Source organism: Choloepus didactylus, chromosome 9 (genome assembly GCF_015220235.1).
Source record: "Choloepus didactylus isolate mChoDid1 chromosome 9, mChoDid1.pri, whole genome shotgun sequence".
Lineage (NCBI taxonomy): Eukaryota > Metazoa > Chordata > Mammalia > Pilosa > Megalonychidae > Choloepus > Choloepus didactylus.
This window is the reverse complement of record NC_051315.1, coordinates 54,162,568-54,185,990: the sequence shown is the minus strand read 5'-3', so window position 1 is coordinate 54,185,990 and position 23,423 is coordinate 54,162,568. Positions and strand designations below refer to the sequence as shown.

General features: G+C 34.7%; 1 protein-coding gene across 6 annotated transcripts in view; it reads right to left on the bottom strand.

The window, feature by feature from the left end:
- The window catches only part of LOC119544096 (sodium channel protein type 2 subunit alpha), a 169,308-nt gene that overhangs the window by 57,689 nt on the left and 88,196 nt on the right, over positions 1–23,423 (bottom strand). For all 6 annotated transcript variants that reach the window (XM_037849225.1, XM_037849228.1, XM_037849226.1 and 3 more), the window contains 6 exons: positions 22,180–22,321; positions 21,827–22,033; positions 20,167–20,454; positions 15,074–15,418; positions 11,620–11,752; positions 7,108–7,346 (listed from right to left, as the gene is read on the bottom strand). In XM_037849225.1, the coding sequence (XP_037705153.1) occupies positions 7,108–7,346; positions 11,620–11,752; positions 15,074–15,418; positions 20,167–20,454; positions 21,827–22,033; positions 22,180–22,321 (1,354 nt within the window). The remainder of the gene's footprint in view (positions 1–7,107; positions 7,347–11,619; positions 11,753–15,073; positions 15,419–20,166; positions 20,455–21,826; positions 22,034–22,179; positions 22,322–23,423) is intronic.

Genomic DNA, 23,423 nt, shown 5'->3' with positions numbered 1-23,423 from the left:
GGGAAAAAAGTTAGGTAAATTTCTCTCTGTAGGTTGGCGGCTAAGTAAATTATAATACACTCATACTACGGAATATAATGCAAGCTTTATGATGTCTATGTGCTGACATGAAAAGATATCGAAACTTTATTTTAATTGAAAAAATCAAATCATATATGCAAACAAAAAGATAGGTATGAATGCATTTATAAGCACACACATATAAAGAGAGAGGCTACAAATTATAGAGCTACCACTTGACTGTAAATGGCTATTTCTAGAATTGAAATTGCAATAGGGTACAGGGAGCTTTACACTTTTTAGTGTATATTTGGAGCCACAAACTCCAGTGCCTACAGGAGCCTCGTTAATACAAATGAAATGTCCACTTAATTCCAATCAAATGTTTTTGGGAAAGACTTATGGTATAATCTCTCCCAGTTTTTCAGAAGAATTAAATATGTGGCTTTTTAATTAGCTTATGCAGCAAAACAAAGACTGCAATGATTTATGTCACTGTTTTGAAAGGATGACTCAGTAACTGATACAGTATTGGGAAGATACAATGGAAAATAAATAAGATATGATGATTAGATAACATTATTCACAAAAAATAGATTCCAAATGGATTAAAGATTTAAATATTAAGAAAAGTAAAACAATATAAATGCTTTTAATTTGTAAAATTTTTGGAGTGGGGGAGAATTTCCTAAGCAACACACACATACTTAAATAGCCATACAGAGAAGACATATTTTACTACATTAAAAGTCATATACAAAACAAACAATCCATGACAAATACAAATGGTAGGCAGAAATTTATTTGCAACACATGTGAAAGGGTATTTGTTAATATTCCTAATATTTGAAGTACTTCTGCAATTGATAGGAAAAAGACAAAAAATTCCAGTAGGACAAAAAAATGTGTAAAAGATATATAGAAGAAATTCCAGCCATCCAAACACAAAAGACAATGTTCAACCTCTCTAGTAGTGAGGAAAACACAAAACAGAAATGCTATAACGACTCTCCATTAAATTGGCAAAATGTCAAAGAAGTGATGATGTCCAGTGCTGAGTAAAGGGAAATGCCCACCCTTATACATTGTTGGTGGTGATGTGACTTACCCCAGTGTTTCTGGAAAAGTAATATGACAATATTCATTAAAACTAAAGATTTTCATATGCTTAACATAATGACCTCAATATTGAGAACTGATCCTATAGAAACTGAAGCAGCATTATAAAATGTGGTATACATGAGGACATTTACTATAGAATTATTCATGGCAGCAAAATATTTAGAACCAACTTTAATGTCCAAAAATAGGTGATTGGATGAACTGTGATGCATTTATAATGTGGAATAACAGGTAGAATAAAATTCAGTAGTTTTTAGTATATTCAAGGAATTGTGCAACCATCACCTCTATCTAATTCCAGAGCACTTTTTGCAACCTTCCCCCCCAAAAATTCTATACCCATAAATAGTCATTCCCCATTTCCCCCTCTTTATGGTGAGCAGTAGGGACCCAACTTCATTCTTCTGCATTTGTATATCTCTTTTTACCAGCACCATTTGTTGAAAAGACTATTCTTTCACCCATTTTGTTGCCTTGGTACCTTTGTCAAAATGCAATTGACCATTAATGTAAGAGTTTAATTCTGCACACTTATTTCTATTCCATTAATCTATATGCCTATCCTTATGCCACTTCTCTACTCTCTCTAGATTACTGTAGCTTTGTAGTAAGTTTCAAAATCAGGAAATGTGAATTCTACAATTTTGTCCTCCTTTTACAAGGTGGTTTTGACACTCTGGGTCTCTTGTATTTCCACATAAATATTAGAATTAGCTTGTCAATTTCTGTAAAAAAAGGCAGCTGGGATTTTGATAGGGATTGTGTTAAATCTATAGATTAATTTGGAGAGTACTGTCATCCTAACCATATTAAGTCTTCTAGTCCATGCACATGGGATGTCTTTCCATTTATTTAAATATTTTTAAAATTTCTTTTCACAATATTTTGTAGTTTTCAGCAAATGTCTTGCACTTCTTTGTTAAATTTATTCATAAGTATTTTATTCTTTTGATGCTATTGTAAATGGAATCTTCTTTATTTCATTTTTAGGTTGTTCAATGACTATATATAAAAATTACCAATGATTCTTGAATATTGATCTTGTATGCTGCAACCTTGCTGAACTCATCCATTAGTTATAATAATTGCATGCTTTAATAGTTGTATATGCATGTGTGTGCATTCATCAGGATTTTCTATGTATAACATCATGTCATCTGTGAAGAGATAGTTTTACTTCTTCCTTTCCAATCTGGATTTCATTTATTTCTTTTTCTTGTCTAGTTGCTCTGGCTAGAATCTCCAGCACAATGTTGAGTAGAAGAAGAGATAGTGGACATCCTTATCTTGTTTTTTATCATAAAGGAAAAGCATTTAGTCCTTCACCATTCAGTATGATGACAGCTGTGGGTTTTTTAGACAGCTTTTATCATTTTAACAAAGTTCCCTTCTATTCCTAGATGTTCAATTTTGTCAAATGTTATTTCTGCATCTATTGAGATGATCATGTTTTTTAAAAATATTTTCCTTTATTAGAGAAATTGTGGGTTTACAGAACAGTCATGCATAAAATACAGGAGTCCCATACACAATCCTACTAACACCTTGCATTGATGTGGAACATTTGTTACAATTGAAGATAGCACATTTTTATAGTTGTACTATTAATGGTAGTCCATGGTTTAACTTAAGGTTCACCTTTTGTGTAGTGTAGTTCCATGGATTTTAAAAAGAATTTTTTCTGTTACCATATATACATTTCCCCTTTTAATCACATTCAGATATATATATATTTCAGTGCCATTAATTACGTTCACAATGTTAAGCTACCATCATTTCCATCATTCCAAATAGGAACCTTGTATATTTTAAGCTTTAACTTCCCATTTCCTATCCCCACTCTGTCCCCTGGTAACCTATATTCTAGATTCTGACTCTATGAGTTTGCTTATTTTATTATTTCAAATCAGTGAGATCATAAATATTTGCCCTTTTGTGTTTCAACATGGCTTATTTCACTCAATATGATGTCTTGAAGGTTCATCCAAGTTGTCACATATATCAAGACCTCATTCTCTTTTTTATCCTTTATTGAATCAGTATGGTGGACGGTATTGCAATACTCATGTTCACAACTTTATCCAACCTTGCATTCCTGGGATAAATTCCACTTGGTCATTGTTCCAGTTTGCTAAAGCTGCCATTATGTAAAATACCAGAAATGGATTGGCTTTTATAAAGGGGATTTATTAGGCCACAAATTTAAAGTTCTAAGGCCATAAAAAGTGTCCAAACTAAGGCATCAACAAGAGAATACCTACACTGAACGAAGGCAAAGGCGTCCAGAACACCTCTGTCAGCTGGGAAGGCACATGGCTGGCATCTGCTGCTGCCTTTGCTCCTGGGTTGCATTTCAAAATAGTATTCTCCAAAATGTTTCTGGGCTTCTGTCTCTCTTAGCTTCTCTCAGCTCTCTGCTTGGTTCTCATGGAGAGTTTCTCTCTTAGCACCTAGAAGTCCTCTCTTAGCTTTTCTAGGGCAAACTCTGGGCTTCATCTCTTAGCTTAGCATCTCCAAACATACTTCTGTCTGCATCTCCCAGTGTCTCCAAGCCTCTGTGTTGGCTCTTAGATTCTTTCCAAAATGCCTCTCACAGCTTCTCTGAGCTCCTTCTCTCCATGAGCTCTCTTAAAGCACTCTGGTAAACTAATAAAGACCCACCCTGAATGGGCGAGTCAATACCTCCATGGAAATAATTTAAACAAAAGTTCTCAGCCATAGTTGGCTGGGTCACTTCTCCATGGGAACATTAAATCAAAAGGTCCTACCCTACAAGATTGGATTAAAAGATAATGGCTCTTCTGAGGTCCATAACATGTTCAAACCGGGCACAGACATGTTGTATAAACTTTCTCTATGTTATTCACTTTGGTTTGCTAGTATTTTGCTGAGGATTTTTGCATCTATTTTTGTTATAGATTGAATTACGTCCCCCAGAAAGACATGTTCAAGTCCTAACCCCCAGTTGTGTGGATGGGAACCCATTTTAAATAGGATCTTTAAAGATATTATTTGCAAGGTAATAATAAGGATGAATAAATAAATGAGTGAATAAATGAATCAGTTAGCCTTAACTCAGTATGATTAGAGTCTGTATAATCAGGAGGAATTTGGGCACAGGAGGAGGAGACAAACAGGAAGAGAGATGGCTATAAGATAGAGGCAGAGATTGAGTTATGGATTGCCAGCAAGCCACCACCAGAATGCTACAGGTTTAAAAGAAAGCTTGATACTGCAAACACATTGATTTTGGACTCCTAGCCTCTGAAACTAAGACCATTCCTGTCATTTAAGCCAACTGGCATATGGTACTCTGCTACAGCAATCCTGGAAAAATATGGCAATTGCTATATGGGATATTGGTCTGTAATTATCTATTCTTGTAAAGTCTTTGTCTGGTTTTTGGTATCAGGGTATTCTGGTCTCATAGAATGAGTTGGGAAGTGTTCCCTCCTATTTTTTGAAAGAGTTTTGGAGGATTGGTGTTAGCTCTTTAACCATTTGGTAGAATTCATCAGTGAAGTTATCTGGGCCTGGGTTTTTCATTTTGGGCAGCTTTTTCATTATTCATTCAATTTGTAGTTGTTATAGGACTATTCAGATTGTCTATTTCTTTTGAGTCAGTTTTGGTAGTTTTTTTCCTTTTAGGAATTTTTCCATTTCATCTAAGTTATCTAATTTGTTGACATATAAGAATCCATAATATTCCCTTATACTCTCTATTTCTGTAAGGTTGACAGTGATAACCCCTCTTTCACTCTGCCCTTAATTACTTGAGTCTTCTCTCTTTTTTTCTTGATTTGTTTGGCTAAACGTTTGTCAATTTTGTTGATCTTTTCAAAAACCAACTTCTGATTTTGTTGATTCTCTTTATTAACTTTCTCTTCCTTGTTTCCTTGATGTCTTTATTATGTCCTCCCTTCTTCTTAATTTGGGTTTAGTTTGTTCTTATTTTTCTAGTTTTTTAAGTTTAGGTTACTGATTTGAGATATTTCCTCTTTTTAAGTACAGGCATTTATACTATGCACTGTTTTAGTTGTATCCCCGTAAGTTTTAGTATAGTGTGCTTTTATTTTTATTCATCTTAAAGTATATTCTCATTTCTGTTTTGATTTCTTCTTTGATTCATTGGCTATTTAATAGTGTATTTTATTTCTACATATTTGTGACTTTCACAATTATTTTTCTATTATTGATATCTAGCTTTATGGTGAAGAGAAAATACTTTGTATGATTTCAATATTTTTAAATTTGTTGAGTCTTGTTTTATGGCCTAATATATGGTCTATCCTGGAGGATGGCCCATGTGCTCTTGAGAAGACTGTATACTCTGCCTAAACATTTTCTACTATTCAGTGGTTCACCTCATTCACACATTTTGTCTTCCTTAATATATAATACAAGTTCCACTTGAATTGCCCTGTTGTTTATGTCTTTCCAGCATCCACTCTCCTTTTTTTCTGTTAATGGCACCATGATATTTTCTTCACAGTTCCCATCATTTTCTCCATCTCCAGCAATAAGACATGATTATGGTTTGACCAATAGAGCATTTCAACCCTAAAACCAGAGTGGCTGACTGGCTTACAATTGGTTACATAACTCCAACCAAGTCATTTAGATTAAGTTTTTATGTGTTTGCTGATGCTACTAGGTAGGAAGCATAATCTTTTCTGCTCAGGGAGATAAGTTGATAAAAGCTGGTAGAATACTGCCATCAATAGGTGAATACCTAGCCAGAAAATGAAGAAAACATATTGGGAAGCAATATGCCAAGAAACAGACTCCCAATAATATTGATTGAGAACCTGAATCTAGTCAGGTTGGAATCTGGAGCTAGTTCCAAATCCCCATGGACTTTTAGTTATATGAGGCAACAAATTCCTTTAATTTTACTTTAGCCCATTTGAGTTGAGTCCTAATATCCACCACCATAAAGCTTTCTTGAATTACTTGTTCATTTTTTAGTAATAATATTGGTGGCATACCTATACAGGTAAAAATTTGGATTGAGTAACTATTATTGCCCTCTCCTATTCAAAGATTTTGTGATTTCTGACCACAGCTTAAAACAGTTTCATGGCTTCAGACCTTTTGTTGCCCTATCAATTTTTCATGGCTATATTTTTCCCAATTGTAAAATATAAATAATCATAATATATACCTTAGAACTGATTTGTCTGGTACATACCTGTATTATAATAAAAAAAATATAGTAGTCACATCAGAGCCTAAAAATTTTGTGTACTATACTTTAGAATATATTATTTACAGTTTGTATACAACCTGTTTATATATTCATTTATCAAGCTGGTAGGTGAACAAGAACTTCATAAGCATCTTATAGCATTATCAATATATTTTTGTTGTATGATTTTATTCATCTTATCTCTTTCTATAAGATCATTTTACTTTAACTTCTATCACTCTATCATGTATCTGGTGAATGTTATTACAATTTTTTAATTAAAATACATACAAAACTCATCATGAATTCCTAAAATTATAGGAGAAATTCAAACAGAAGTAATAATCCCCATATGATGTTAACTTCTCTCAAAAAATCCATTCTCAGCTAATTACAAATGTTATTTTGTAATTAGGTCATTATTTTGTAATGATCTGAGAGTATTTTATAATACGCTTGGCATATGTGGACCAGTCCTAATGAATTTACTCTAAATATCTAAGTTATAGTCATCATTTTGTTATCCTATACCAATTTCCTCCATAAATTATAATCATCTAATTAATAGGAAGTTTAATTTCAATTCTAAATCAAGTTCTACATAAAAACTCTGAATCTTCTGCACTGTGTTTAACTATAGCAATATATTTTTGTTATAAAGAAATAGGATGCTAAACTTTTGCTCTCTGGGTATACATGGACAATTAGCTCACATTTAACTTTAGAGTGATATGTAAAGTTCGTTAAGGCAATCACGAACTCCTTTAATGGGAAGAGAAGCTCTCAGTAAGCCTTACCAGGTTCCCGACAGACAGCACACTGCTGAACTGCTCCGTCATGGGATAGTGTTCCATGGCCATGAAGAGTGTATTTAAAACAATGCAGATGGTGATGGCCAAGTCAACAAATGGGTCCATCACGACCAGATTGACGAGGTGTTTCACCTTCAACCATGGTTTACAGCAGTCCCAGATCAAACACATGTTAGCAAATTTATACCAGCAGGGTGGGCATTTCTGTCTGGATTCTTCAAGTTCTGGAAGAAAAAAGTTAGAATACTCATGAAAACTGCTTACTTTCTAGTAATCAGCCTTCAGTTTAAGTAAAAAGAAATTTAAAAAAAAAAGAAAAAACTGAAGTTGTTTCATTAATCTGATGGGGGAAAAGGTTAAAGTTCATAATGGATTTGCTGTCATAGAGAGGGTAGATACAGTAAGATTGGTAAACTTTCCAAAGTTAACTTGGCTGTCAGAAACTAGCGAGTAGGCATTTCATTTAGTTTAAGTAAAGCTCATTCATATACCAGATAGGGCAAGGGGCATAGATATTACCAAGGACTTCTCTCAGGAGATGCCCTATAAACCTTCATCAGTCATGCTGAATCTCAGTTTTGTGGATGAGATAAATTCTTTCGGTGTTTTAACAAGATAGTTTTGTTGGTGTCACCAGTCTGAATCAGAAAGGTTCAAATTAAGCCTCTTTTGATTTACTCTTGCATATTAAACTCAAAATGCTTCCTTCTCTTTAACTCAATTAACTAGATGGCACAAAAGAAGAGAAAATTCCCACCTAAAGAAACCAGGGTCCTCACTGTTATCAAAGATCAGTGTTTCACACAGTAGGACTCATGTACTACTGGTAAAATACAGGAGGATTTTAGGTGTTACATACATGGAATTTTTAGTTTTTTATAGGATACATTTATTTTAATGTATTAAAATATATAAATATCACACCAACTATGTGTGATATGAATTTTTAAAAATTCTTTTATTTGGGAAAAGGTACAATGATATAAAGAAGAATTTTAACTATATAAGAAGGGAGAGAACAGAAATACACAGATCTTAAAGGTGATAACTGTAAAGTACCAAAACTTGGTAAATATTGGCAAAGAAGTTTTGAGAATTAGGAAGTGGGAAATCATCCACCATTTTCCTTTGGCAAGATAACTTCTTAATCCCGAGAGGACAAAGGTTGCATAATATATTGTTTTCTGCCAATATTACTGCTGTACACCCTGTTACTTCTCTGGAAAACATGGCACCACCACTTCTCAGAAATCAGATGGAAGGACTCTTTTTTTCATACAATGCATAATTGATTCTGGTCATCACCTTAGTATTGCTATTGTAGCAACTGGAATATCCTCCAAAAGTGGTACAGTTTAGTAGGAATCTAAACTTCATAAGGGAGGAATGAACATATGAAACAAACAAGACTGTAAGTAACAATTTTTGTTCCACTGATAAACATTCTCCACTAACTAATGGTATCAAGTTTACAATTTCCCTAAAGTAAATTAATTCCCTGCTCATTTTTAACAGAATTTCATTCTAAGTTGATTCTTTAAATGACTATTTAGATACTGAAATTCTTAAAGTACACAGTTTATTTCCATTTCCCCTACTATGTAATTCTGTAAACAATAAAAATTTTTGAGTTGTAAATCAGAAAAAAATATAAATAAAATTATCATGCATTAGTCATTTTGTAGATGTTTTTAAGTCTCCCCAAGTAACCTAATATTTACACTGAGGATAAAAGAAGATACTATGATTTACAATAAATAACAAAAAAGAAACTACAAAATCTCTTTGCATGTGTACTGTCAGAATATATATACATTAAAAATATATATAAATGTTACCTGTCACTTAGTAGATAGATGCAAATAAAAATTGTATAGAAAAAGTAAATCAGACAAAATTTCAAAAGGGGAAATTCAGTAAGTATTGCTTATCTTTTCACCAAGAAAAATGAAGCAAAGTTGTTTAAGTTCTAAAATTAAATTGTTCAACCATTCATGCCAAAAAACAGAATCTCGCACTTTGAAACAAAGCACACTGAGGAGATAACCACAGCCACCTCTCCATTATTCCTGCATGGATTATCCACACTAAGGATCATTTACAGCTAAGATCACATATTCTGCTGGTTCCCCTTGATTCCTCAGGTGCTTCTAATTCACCCTCCCACCATCCTTCATGAGTATGTGACCAGGAAACATTTCTATATGTTTTTGCATAAAATACACCTGAAAAATGCAATTTATTTTGGTTCACCAACTTTTGCCTGAGGACAATGGAGACTTGACTGTAGTTAAAAAGAAGGAATACAAAAGTTGCCAGCCAAATCAACAAGATTGATTCATAAAAAGGGAAGGTGAATTAAAGCATGATTAGAATTAGAAGAAAGGGTCCCAAAACAAACAGATTATGTCAACCTAAGAAATTTTTCCAATATCAGGAACAAAAAAGGACTGTATTAAAATTAGCTCTAATACACATGTGTGTGCTAAGAACTGCTGACAACCAACCTTGATCAATGCCACACTCTAAATGTTTAGATATTATTGAATAGAGAAAAATCAGCTTTCCATTCTATATTACTATATTAAAGATTAAAGAATGAAAACAGCTACTGTCCCTCACAAAAATACAAAGTCAAAAGCTCTGCAGGTATTAAAACCAAAACACTGTCAGTCTCCTGCTTCCTAAATTACACTTATTCTTGGAACATCTTTTCATCTTTTCACTCCAAGGCAACTCTATGGGACATATTTCCTTAGAGGGACATGTAGGTGCATTCGTTTTGAACACTTTATCTTAATTACTGGACAAGTCCAATCTGGTGGTAGTGGTGGCTTTTGGGGTTTTGTTTTTGTTTTTTTGTTTTGAGTAATTTCTTATATCAGCTCAAACTTAATACTACCAGAAGTGCAAAGTATGACTGTTGATTTAGACTTACCCTGTCTCCTTCTCTGCTTCCTGCTTTAAGAAGCAGACATGCTGCTGACATCAGTAGCAGAACCACTGGCAGCTTCCTCTCAGTGGTTTTGCTATGGCAAGGAGCAGAAGACCAGAGAATCTTCAAAAGATTTACCTGGAGGGACAGGGAGGAGCAAGCTACTGGCAGCTGGGGGGGAAGAGGGAGTGCAAGCTAACGCAGGCGAGGTTGGGGAAGAACGTACTAGAGTTTAATATTCCGTAGAAATCAGTGAAAAGATTTCTGATACTGTACTAGGATATTATGAAAATTGGGTCTTGTAACACTGATGCGGTTGTGACATATATGGTTATCTACACTGGGAGTTTTTCTGGCTGTGACTTTTAGGCTTCTGGTATTCATATTAATATCATGAGATCTTTGCCTTCATACTAGAAAGTAATTAATCACAGAATCTATCCAGTCTCAAGAGAAATGATAATTAACAAGAAAGCCATGCTTTCTCTATCTCTCTTCGCTCTCATTCTTCCTCCTTCTTTTCTTCTTTCTCTTTTAACATATCCATACATGCACACACACGTGCACACACACATAGGTGGGGGGTGAGGGAGGGGTAAGATAAATGAAAAAGGCAGGAGAAGGGAGAGTAGGAGAAGGGGGAGGACAGAATACATTTTACATGAAAGTATTTTCCAAGTAGTTGAAGTCGATGTTTAAATTCACTTGCAGTATGGAAAGGCACAAGGATGTGAATTAACAAAAAGCAATGAACAACTAATGATGATATTTATTGAGTGCCTTCTAAATGCCAAGTACATGGGTGCTTTATATATAATGCCTCCTCTAATCTTTACAACAACCTTGTGCCTAAACATCGTTATACACACTTTACTAATGAGCAAACTGAAGTTCAGAGTCATAAACTAACACATTTAACATGTGGCAGAGCCAGATTGCAGGTCAAGCGGTCCCAAAGTCCTTATATTTGGCATTCTATGATCCAGCATTCTAAACAATAGGTTAACTACTCAAATATAATCTGCAACTAAAGAGAAAGCTGATATATTGTAACACTGGTCAGAGAGGGGCAAAGGTAGAACTACAAAATTTTGAAAACTTTGCTCCAATGAGATTAATGTCAAACCCTAATTCACATTTTTCATTTATATTTCTGGTTAAATCAAAGGATTCTATAACTTGTGTTTCATGAAGTTAATACAATTCAAGTGGATTAGCATAATAATAATATTAAACATTTATCGTTACACTCCTTTCAGTGTCATGGAATATGCTTCATCAGTTTAAAGTTTCAATACAAAAGTAGTATTTCAAATTTGCTTTGAATTTGCTTCAGCTTCCTGGAGCTTAAATGGAAAAATCTATATTGGATAGTAGAATCCATCTGCAGTACATCGATTTTACTGTTACTTAGCAAAATATATAAACGATAATGTGGTAGCAAATTAGGAAGTACTTTCTTGGAATATATATAAGTTTTTCTTTGTTTGTTTCATTTTGTTTGTTTTTGTATCATTACCAGAGCACCACCAAGTAGCCATGTTGCAAAACATTTCACACACCTTCCATGGTGTTGGTTAAAATACTGGCCATACTCATTGCTCTTTGCCTTGTTGTAGGGTCTTCCAACAAATCCATGGAAACATGATAAGAGCTGGATCGTCTCTTTCTTATTTCTGTTTCTGTCGTAGTGCCCTAAAAATAAAATTTCAGATGAAAGAACCATTATTCTTGAGGGTAGCAAAACCCAAAGCATTCCTAAAACTGGTATTACTGAGTGTCCACCATGCTTTTTTAAGTTTAAACAGCTCATTAACACTTTGCTGGAATTATCATTCTTGGGAAGTGTTTGCAGGCCCCTTACATTCCCAGCTTTCAGGAATGCCTGGGTTTGCCATCAAAATGGACTCTTTCTAATTCTCCATCCCAGAGCCTTGGATTGGAGGGACCAGGCCTACTATTGGATAGACAACCTTTTTTTAAAACAATCTGGTCTAGGACTTCCAGTGGAAACATACTGCTTATTGATTTGCTGTCAGATTGAGTTATTAGATCTTTATAGAAATATATTTGTGTGTTTCAAGGTATGGAGAGAATTTTAAAAGTTTCCCTAATATGCATCAGTAATAGTCCTCCTAAAATGTGAATTCCACTTGTAAAATATGTTCATTCATTAGCATCAGATAACAGTTCCAAACATCTGTAACAATTAAATTACATTTTAGAACTAATCCTTAACTTTGTCTTGCACCTACAAAATAACCCCATCTACAAAATGACCTATCCTTGGCCTTAAACTCGAATGTAAGGAAATAATACCAATTCAGGGGGCTTTAATTTTTAACAATGATATAATGATTCAATACCTTTCTATTTCCCAAATAAACTTACTGGAATTTCAACAACCAAAATTTATTTCTACTGCAGGGAATCAAATAATGAAGTAACTTATCACAGGAAAAAGGGAAAAAACTGATAGATTTCATATGCATGTTTGAGTGTTAATAATATATGTCACTTTCATTTCTTGGCAGATTTTCACTATTTCTAAAATAGAGATATGAATCCTGTTTATTTATTCTGATCTTATTAGGATGAGAATAATTAACATTCTATTTATCTTTATTAACTCTATATCACTAATGCATACACATTCAAAGGCAGTTTGACTCTGAAACTAATTTTAAGGTAAAAGAGAAAAGATTAATGAGGAAGGAAATAATCTCTCTCTGAAACTAAAACTCTTTAAACTAAAACAGTGCCTCTCAGAATTTAGACTATTTTGACAGGTCAGAGAGAGGCAAAAGTTTTAAGAAAAAAAAAATAGGGTCACTTAAAGTTCATCTAGTCCTGCCTGCTCCATACTGAACTCGATGTGAAATTTTAGATCTGCCTAATTTTCAATGATAGATTCCAAAACCTCTATGGAATTACTTTTTTTTTTTTTTTTGATAGATCTTACTCTGAGGAAATTCTGATAAATTACCTCAATTGCATTTACATGTGAAGTATAGGAAATTGTGTACTTTGAAGGTGTCATTTGCCCACAGCTGTTAATTTTCTATTCTTATTTCCCTCTGGCAGTCTCTTAAAGCCTACCTCATTTGTCTGCACCTCCAGTTCATTCTGCACTACAATGCAGTGTCCTGCCTCAAAGCACTTGATTGCAAGGTTGAAAAAATGCAGATGAGGAATTTAAGGGCTCACTCTGGGTTTGCTTCAAACTGTCCCCAATTTTGCCTTCAGAGGTTCATCTCATTTTCTCTGATAGCATGAGATTCACAGTAATTACTGTTAATGCTAAATATTTTCTAGATATGACAGACTGATATTCCTGTTTATATTTATGCAAAGAAGTTGTAGATTTGTTTGGTTTGCTCAATTAACATTTATCGAGATCAAGGATGTTCATACATTATTATGTATAAGAATCATGTAGGATGCTTGTCAAAGAAGAAGATTCCCAGATCTTGTCCTCATCATTTCTGTCTGAATAGATCTGGGTGGGCCCCGAGAATCTCCACTTTAAGATAAACATCTCAGGGGACTCAGACATAAGTAGTCTGGAGGCGAAGCCTATCTTGAGAAACACAGGTCAAAATGAAGTGTTTGGTTCCTTAGCCATCTTTTCTTTTCCATTTGAGCAAAGTAATAAAGTTCAATGGAGGCAATATTGCAAAATGGATAGGATATGGCTTCAGTAGCCAGGAAACCTGGGGTTGTAGTTGCACCATGCACAGGCCTCAGTTTTTTCTTCTGTAAAATGGGAATAATTCTCTTAAAGGGTTATTATAAAGAGTAAATGAATCAACACATGTGAAGTGCTCCGGACAGCATCTAGCACCAAGCTATTATTATTCTTTAAGAGAAGTTGATATTCCACTGCTTTCTTTCTGGTTACTTCACTGCCAAGTTCTACTTTTCTCGTGATTTCATCTCACTTTGACACTTGTCTGAGAACAAAGGGCAGGGAAAGACCGCATGAATAAAGAGAAGAACAATGCCTATTTCTATAACCCAAGGTAAGAAGTTCCTTGATTAAGTGGCTGAAAGCTAACTGTATATGATTTTTTTATTAAGATTTATTCACATACCATACAATCATCCTGTATATGATTTTAATGTACCTTAAAGAGCTTTTCTTTCTAACAGTAAGTGAAATTAAGGTTTTAAAAGTTCGTACAAAGAGGATTTAATATGATTCAGAAACTATCAAGTACAACCAAGCGACATTGCTGAATGATGTTTACAATGGCAAGTGAAGCTTTAATTAATAACAAATGCTTATTTAATATCAAATAAAAAGTATTTTAGGTGTGATAAGAAATGCTAATAGTATTTCCCTAGAAGTGTTTTTTATTTATCTAAAACCCCTTGCATATGTTTGATTTGTGGCACTTTGTTTACAAAAATAATTCATAACAGTAATAAAAAAATGAAATCTGCTGTAAAAATTATAACACATGACGTTGCACTAGGTACTTAGAGTTGCTTCTTTTACCCCCAAACATACAAGAGTCAAGGTCATTCCAGCTAAAAATGTTACAACACTCTGATCTGCAAAGAGAGAGTATGTTGCACTATAGAATTCTGTAATAACATCTACTTCAAATGGGAGTAACAAACTCCCATTTTAAACAAACAGCAATAGCAACATGGTGAAGATGAATATTATCATTTGCGAACATTAACTTTCTTACATTTAATTTGATTATATTAATTAAACATTATGCTTGACAAATTGTTGCTTTGTTTTCTGGCAAACTCCACACCAGTGGTAATAATGATGAAGGAATAGTTATTACATTCTATGAACCCCAACCCATGTTTTAAATTAATTTGTAGAAAAGTCTGAATAGAACAGTTTGAGGGTAAGTTCATAGCTTGATTGAACTAACCCCTGTTCTCTGAACCATTCTCTCAGCAAAATCCTTAGATGTGGAGATTTAAGAAAAACCCTCCTGCCTACCCGGCTTCGGCTCCCTTCCTACCAGCAGCAGTACTGATTTTCCTCACCTCTGGCAGAAGCTGCCCAGCAGATGTGAGGGCAGAAGGACCCCCGACCAGGGAGACGACCCCGTTGCAATCCACCGCACTGTGCATCTTCCCGTTCACAGGCAGAATGGGGAGCACTCGGGAGGCGCGGCTGACCTGGCTGACGTTACTGTGGCGCCGTTCCCCATGCCTGTGCGGCACAAACAGAGAGTCTCTTCGGCTGTCATTGTCTTCGAAGGTGCTGTGCTCATCATCGGCAAAGTCATTCTCGGAGCCAATATCCTTCGCTCGGCCTCTGAAGCTGAAAAGGCTGGCCCTACTGTTGCGTCTTGGAGAGAAAAGGGATCCACGGATGCTCAGTAAAGACTAGGGAAAACGAGAAAACAAAAAGCACAACAAAAACAGATGAACAAAATTAAGAGGCGAGATCCTGAAAAATGTGAAACTTGACTTGTTTCATGGTTATGCCCTTAAAGGCACATCTTTGGACAAATGGAATGGGGGGCTTTGGTGGTAATATTGCAGTGCTCTGGCTCTCTCTACTAGGTTCACCTCTTTCGGGTTGCTTTTTGTATTTTCCCTTTTTCTCTGTCCATTTTTCATATTCTGTTCTCTCATATTCTGTCATTTTCTTCTACTTCACCCTGCCTTAAGATAGGCAGAAGTACCCCTGGACATTGCTCAGACCCTTTCCTGGTACATAGAATTAAAATTTTGCTGACTCCTTCTCTAAAGCGAATCTCACTTAACAATCCAGTGGAAAACAACAAAAAACACATCTACATTTAGATTCTTTGAAGCCAAAAATACTCCTAGTAAGAGGACACTAGTGACCACACCCTGAAGCAGATCTTACCACAGGGGAAAATAAAATCAATCTTGCTAGTAGGCTTGTTTAATTACAGCACAAGGCACAGTTTCTCCCCTTCCTTTTGCATATTTTATAATGCTTTTCATGAATAAATTAAACAAATCAAACTGAAAGAACTCTATGACTCATTCCCTGATTTTCACTCTTCTGTCTGTCTCAAGAAATCTGCAGAGCACAAGATTTACAAAAGCCTGATTTTTACTAAGACTCTGACCACACTCATTTAACAATTTTCTAAATGGCTGTCACTGCCATAATGCCATTTACCATTTCTTACCCACAGCAGCACTGAGCACAGTGAATCACTTTCCGAATGCTACCAGTCTACTGCATAACTTTATAACTACTCTAGGGAACATAGCTTCTTTTTCTTGTCTAATATCTATTTCTCCTTCTTTTGTTGACATTATTATCACTGTCCTTGAGGAATGTGCCTCAACTCCTAGACCGAGTATCTTGGGAGGTACTGACCTCAATTACTGGACCTCACAGTGAGTCCACGACCAAGGCTTAGCAAATCAGTGTGTACCATACCTCTGGCCATAGAGAACAGTTTGGAGATGGGCATGAAACCCTGCATGGTCCATTGAGACCCACCCCTTTTTATATGACTGTTGGGAAAGAGATGTTTATTCAATTGGGATGGATGAATATATTGGATATAAGCTTGACGCTGCAGTGGTCATCTTTCCACCATATTGGAGGAACATGGACTGAGATATGAAAAATATTTGGTTATAATGTGCTTCAAGCCTCTGGATCTAGTCATGCCTGAAGCTACTCATGGACATTATTTACATAAGCTAATAAATTAGCTTTTTTGCTTAAGCTGATTTGAATTGGATTGCTATCATTTGTAATGGAAAGAATGATAATGCTATCATGTTAGTATTATTAGTTTGATATTTTTCTCTCCAAAGGATTTAAAGGTAACTAAAATAATGATCTTTTGCCTATATATATTTTACATGCCCTGATAAATAAGTAAGCTTTTAATTTTCTATTCAGCTGAAGAATTATTTATTTTTTCTCAAAAATGTCTATTGCTGTCAGACATTATCTTATGTTATATGATCCTGTGCATTATTTGCTGAAAATATCACGTCTAAGAGGACTCTCTCTCTCCCAATGAAAGTTATTTCTTTTTTCTCCGTTCCCATGATTTTTCAACCTATGAACAACTTCATCAGTAAGATTCATTCTTTCTCTTTATTGTTTTCCAGATAAGTTGTTACTATTTAAGCTTCTCCTAGCCTACAAATCCTCAATTTTTTTCATGCCTCCTTTCTCTCATTCTGCAAAGGATACTGAAATAGCCATGAGGAATAACAGTTGCAGGATTTGTGACCTTCTGATCATCATTAGCTCAAAAAGAAAGGAAGACAAAAATATGCTTGGCAATATGAAATCAAGTAGAAATGCTTTGCATTTATCACTCTTGGTTAAAGAGCTTATATTTTAAGTATAGATACCCCCACTCAATTGGAGCCAGTAGAAGGATGGGAAGGAAATAATTTATAAAATTGCATACAATGTTTCTTAAGGTACAAAGGTGAATTATATGCCATACAAGGGCTTAGTTTACTTGTGAAAACTGTATGAAAAATGATCATTTCTCCATATGATAGCATCAAATAGTATCATAGCAATCAAATGCTATGCCAAAAATAAAAAAATCTACCACATCACATGAATTTCTAAAAAGCAAACTCATGGTTTATCACAAATAATGGGGAAAATAATAACTTAGAAAAGTCCCCTGTATTTTACAAACGTTTCAAAATAAAATATCCAAACTCTTCAAACTTGATTAGATTTCAGTCTTGACTTCCTTCTCTCCTCTCTCCTACACTAACCAGTCAAATAGGAGTCTAAGAAATATTGCATACAATCAGCCTACTCCTCTGAGAAAATTATAGTCTTACAGCAAAAGCCTACACTATGTTTTTTCAATATGAAGATAGGAATGGTTACCAACACAATCTCCTTTCGATCATGGCATTACAAATAGTAGTTCTTAATACTTTCGTGTCACGGACTTTTGAAAATTCTGACAAAAGCAATGGACCTTCCACTGTAGCCAGGTTAAGAACCTCTGTCTGGGTTGACATTATCAATATTACTTCCAGGACATGCAAGAGGAGGTAGTGTGATTTCAGAACTCTCTTTTTCTCTCCTTTTCTTTCTCTCTTTCCCTCTCCTTCTCCAGTTTCCTATTTTGACTCTAACAGTAAAAAAAAAAAAAAAAAAAAAAAAAAAAAAAAAAAAAAGACTTTATTTTTATACAGACACCTATTAAGAAACAAATAACACTTTGGAGCCAGACATTCCATGTTGCATGAAGTCAGTGATTTCTTATAATCTCTGACTTACTAGGAAATAGAAGTATGAAAAATACTAAAGGGAAAATGTTTTATCTGTGAGCCTGACTTGCAGAAAGGGGCGGGAGATAAGTAACCTTTTCAGGCTTCACTATTTTGTCTAGAAATAACACTATTGGATTTGAAACAACTGAAAGCAAATTGAAGAGAATCTCTGTGGTACTTGTTGATATGCTGTTTCACAATTAGGCAATTTTGCCTCATGTAGTTTGCCTTTCTTCCTTCCTCCCTCCCTCCCTCTGTTCCCTGTCCTTCCCTCCCTCCCTCCTTCTCTCCCTCAGTCCTTTCCTCCCTCCCTCCCTCTCTTCCTTTCTTCATTTTTCAAAATGACCAATGCTATATAAAGGGGATTTGATTTCTCTGGGATTCACATTTATTAAGCTAATGTTTCTACTAATGGAATCATAATGATTGCAACAACAAATGAATGAGAATAAGTAAATATTGATATTCAGTTAAAAACAAATTCTATTTTAAATTTGAACTCAGCCTCACTAATCCTTTAATTTATACTAACATAATGTTATTTGGATTTGAAGTGTCAGGCTGACCTATAAAAAATTTGCACATATTCAACATAAGGATATCAAGACTGTTTATGCTCAAATGAATACTATTTGCAAGTATAACCCTAAATATATGTATCTTTTAACTGAAATCCAATTCCAAATGTCCTCATCAAGTTTTAAAGATATTCTCTGTAGCCGGTCTGATAAAGTAGAAAGTTCAAGGGTTTCTGAGTCAGGCTAACTCTGAACATCACTTCAGCCCTTACTAACTATATGATATTGGGCATTTTATTTAACTTTGCTGAACTTAAATGATAGCATAAATAATAATATTCAGGGCTACTGTTAGCATTAAATATGATAGCATAAATAGAACACCATGTATTAAATAGACATTTGACAAAGGAAATAGTCTTCTTCTCTTCACATCTGTAAATTAAGAATTATAGTGCATACCCAGGATTGTAGTGAGGGAGTTAAATGAATTTACATTGCAAGGAGCAATCCACTGTATAAGTTTTAGCCATTATCTTGCTATGAATCTTGTTGTTGTATTTATTATTATTATTACATAGACATTAAGATTTCACTTCTGGTGAAATTATCTTGAGAGGAATGGTGTATTCCTAGTAGTCTCTTGCTAATTTCAAAAACAATTAAGGAACTTAAATTTAAAAGTTACAACAGAGCATCAGGTAAACATTCTCTATATTATATAAATCAGGGAATACATTGAAGGCAAGTCCCACATTAGATATGAAACACAGATAATCAAATAATTAAACATCACTGCTTATTTAGTGTCATAGATCTTCCTAAGTAAATGTATACTCCAAAATTTTGATTATGCTTTTAGAAAAACTTGCTTTGGTTCCCTTTCAAACTAGGGCATGAAGAATGCACTCTACATGTGACATTTGCATGTGGGAGAGGACAACCTCACAGATGGTTTCAAAAAGTCCACAATTTACTCCTGGGAACCTGCCATTCAGAAAACTGTTCACTGGGTCCAGGCACAGTAACTATGCATGGATGGAAACCATTTGTTGATAATTGCTTACGTGGAAAATTGCTCCATGGTGGTTCAGCATTGAATGAAACCTCAAAACCACAAACTTTTCCAAGGCTGGTGGGATCTATGTTCTAAAAAAGTCTTTCCAGGGATTCCAGAAAGTTATAAAACTCACAAATTTTCTGAGGTGATAACTAAAACATTGTGATGATCATCACCAGTCTGACAGCATTGTGCTATCCAGAGGGAAGGCAGTTTTATCCCTACCCAAATGCTGGCATACTCTAAAAGAAATCATTGTTTGTTATGAAAATGCAATTTATGTAATCCACTATTTTTACCTGGTGTGGAGAAGAAAACCTTTTTTCATACGTCAGCCTACTTCCTTCTAAGGAAAAACGGAAGCCTTTTCTTCTTATACTGTCTTCAGATTCTGATTTGCGGAATCCCTCTTCCTTCTCTTCTTCTCCAGACTGTTCTTTCTGTTTCTTTTTCTTCCTTCTGTTTTTCATCTCTTTCTCACTCTTGGAGCTCAACTTTGATGCTACTGAAGAGCTCTCTGAGAAAACTCCCATCCCGCCACCACCACTGAAGTCTCTTGATTCAGCGGACGCTGCTGCAGCTGCTGCCTAGAATGGCACAAAGTAAATGATGGTTGCATATACACTTTAAAAAATGATTCCTTGTTATTGCTTAATTTATTCTTAATATCATAAATATGATATTAAAAAGTGATTCTCCATTCTGTACTATATTTTGGAAAACAGCATCTTGTATATAGTTAGATCAATCAAAGAATAAAATGGAATTTGAAGATGACACATGAGGCATTGATGAAAACCTTCAAGTTCCAGCCTCATACTATGCTTTCCAATTATTTCTAAGAAAACACTCAAACATCATAACAATTTTTGCCATGATTTAAAACGGTATCTTAAGAAAGAAAGAATTTAAGAATTGTTTCCTATTTAAACTGGACAGGTGTTTGCTTTCTATCACACATCCACTTTATAATGACTTTTCGTGCTAGCCTGAATTATTGAATTTAATTGTCATGAATTTTATTTTAATGAATATTTTTTTTTCTCTTTGATTTAAATTGACTACCTTTACTAAGAGAGAAAAAAGGCATTTTACTGATCATCTACTAAGGAATCACAGACCATTTGCTCTGCATGAATTTGTTAATTACAAGAGTACAGTTTTTGCAAAATATAATATTCAATGTTGTTACTGTTACCAAATATATTTTATTTCTCTGACCTTTATTACATATTTAAGGATACACAGTGCTAAATGGAAACTGTACTCAATATCCAAAAAAAGCCCAAATAGGCAACTGGATTAGTTATGCCATTGTTGAGCAAATATAATTAGAGAAATTCTTGCCTTAATTTAAAGCCTCATCAAGTCCAAATTTGCAAGGTAGGATGCAAAGAATGTAGTGATTTTGTGTGTTTACATACTTGCATTTTTCTTATACAACCCCACAAACATGCATTTATATACTCGTCAAATAGAAGAGAATAAATGTTGAATAGATCTCTGTCTTTCCAAACTATATGAAATGTCAGTTCCACTCTGGTTTTCTAACCTTTCCCACAAGTAGTGACACTGTAACAAAGAAGCAACTACAATTAAATTCTTTTTCCCCAAAATTAAGAATATAGTTCAATTGAGGGCGCACAGGTCTAAGTACTTTGTGAGCTTTATTAAATGAGAGTGTCAATAATTTCCTTAAGGGGTCAAAGGAAGAAAAAATGTCAATAAAGCAATAATAATTCTCCATGTTTGGGTGTCATTAATATTGGCAGATATAATAAAAATAAAGCATTAGTATCTAATAACCTAAAAGGATTGCAGCACTTACAAAATGTATATGAAGGGTTATCAAATGCCAATTGCTACCGATTTTGTACATTAAAGGCCATTGGCCTCAATATTTAGGTCAGAGAATTGAGATAAACAAAAACAAAAATGTGTTACCCTTGCCAACTATACCTGAGCTTCTTCTTGTTGCTTTTTTAACTGTTCAAGCATCTGCTGAAATTCAGCTTCTTTCTGTTCAGCCTCTTCAAGTGTGGCTTGATTCTGTTCCTCATATGCCATGGCCACTACAGCCAGGATTAAATTTATAAGGTAGAATGAGCCCAAGAAAATGACTAGCACAAAAAATATCATATATGTTTTCCCAGCAGCACGTAATGTCTGCAAAATTGAAGAGATATTTTTATTAAATTTGAAATAGGGTGTTACAAGTTCACAATCTATCTATAGTAATAAAGGGTTTCACAGCAATTCTCTTGATCTTAGTATGTCATGCTTCCTAGAAGAATCATTTCCTCTGTCCTCACCAGTTGATAAAGGTTTTCCCAGAAGTCTTGCGTCATGAGTCGAAATAAGGACAAGAAGGCCCAGCTAAAGGTGTCAAAACTCGTGTAGCCATAGTTGGGATTTCTACCAGCCTTCACACAGATGTATCCTTCTGGACACTGGCTGTAATTAGGTTAGAGGGAAGAGAGGAATTCAGCAACTGCAAGTCTGTTTTTTGGCTTTGCTGTTTTTATAGGTGCTAATGTCTATTTTATAGAACATGAGGGAAAGCATATTTCTTTCACCTTATGTAGCACTTAACCCAGCACTATGTAGACTGATTCATACAACAGAATCTATTAAGTTTAATATTGGATTCCTCTTTGATTTTAATTGTCATTATTATATTTATCATGCCTCAACATTAAAGCAATGATATAATGATTAATACGTTCTGGGACTTGTGAACGTGAATAAATAAAAAAGTCTATAGGGAAAAGTCATCTTCTCTGAATACATATAGATGCATTAGTGTTGTGAGTGTGGGGGCAGAGCTGAGGTGTGAAGTAGGAGGGCAAAGGGAATGTTAAGAGGAGGGAAAGGCCATGACAACTAGGACTAGATAGTATGACTTTAATAGTCAAGGAGATATGGTCTCAATATTCTGTCTGCCACTTCTGGGTTGCATGATCTTGGGCGAGTTTCCTAACTTTGTTAATCTTGGGGCACCTCACATGTAGGAAAGGGCAAACAAAAGAATCTTACTCACAAATTTGCAGGCGTTGAATGAGATACTGTATGTAAAGCGTTTAGCACAGTACAGATAAGAAAATAAAATTATATGGATTTTCTTATCACTAGAATATGGAGATAAAGGCAGCACAAACTTTACCATAGTAGCCAAATGCAAAGTCTGTTACCATAGCTCACTTTTTGAGTGCTCTAGGAGCTATACATTCATTAATCTACCTAATCCTTACAGCAACCCAATTATTATGCACATTTATCAAATGAGGACTGAGGCAAGGGAAAGTGATATTGTAGGGTGGAGTCAGAATTTGAACCTGCTCAGTCAGACTTTCCAGTCTATGCATTTAACCACTTTGCTAAAACCTGTTAGACTACACTCACCATGCTTCAGATAATGACAATATCCCCAGAGATCTTACATTGTGAGCCCATGAGGACCATATCAGCATATATAAAATATCACACTTAAGAGGGTACATGCTTATGAATGCCATTAACATATAACTCCTGTATATGTATTATTTTTTTCTCTATT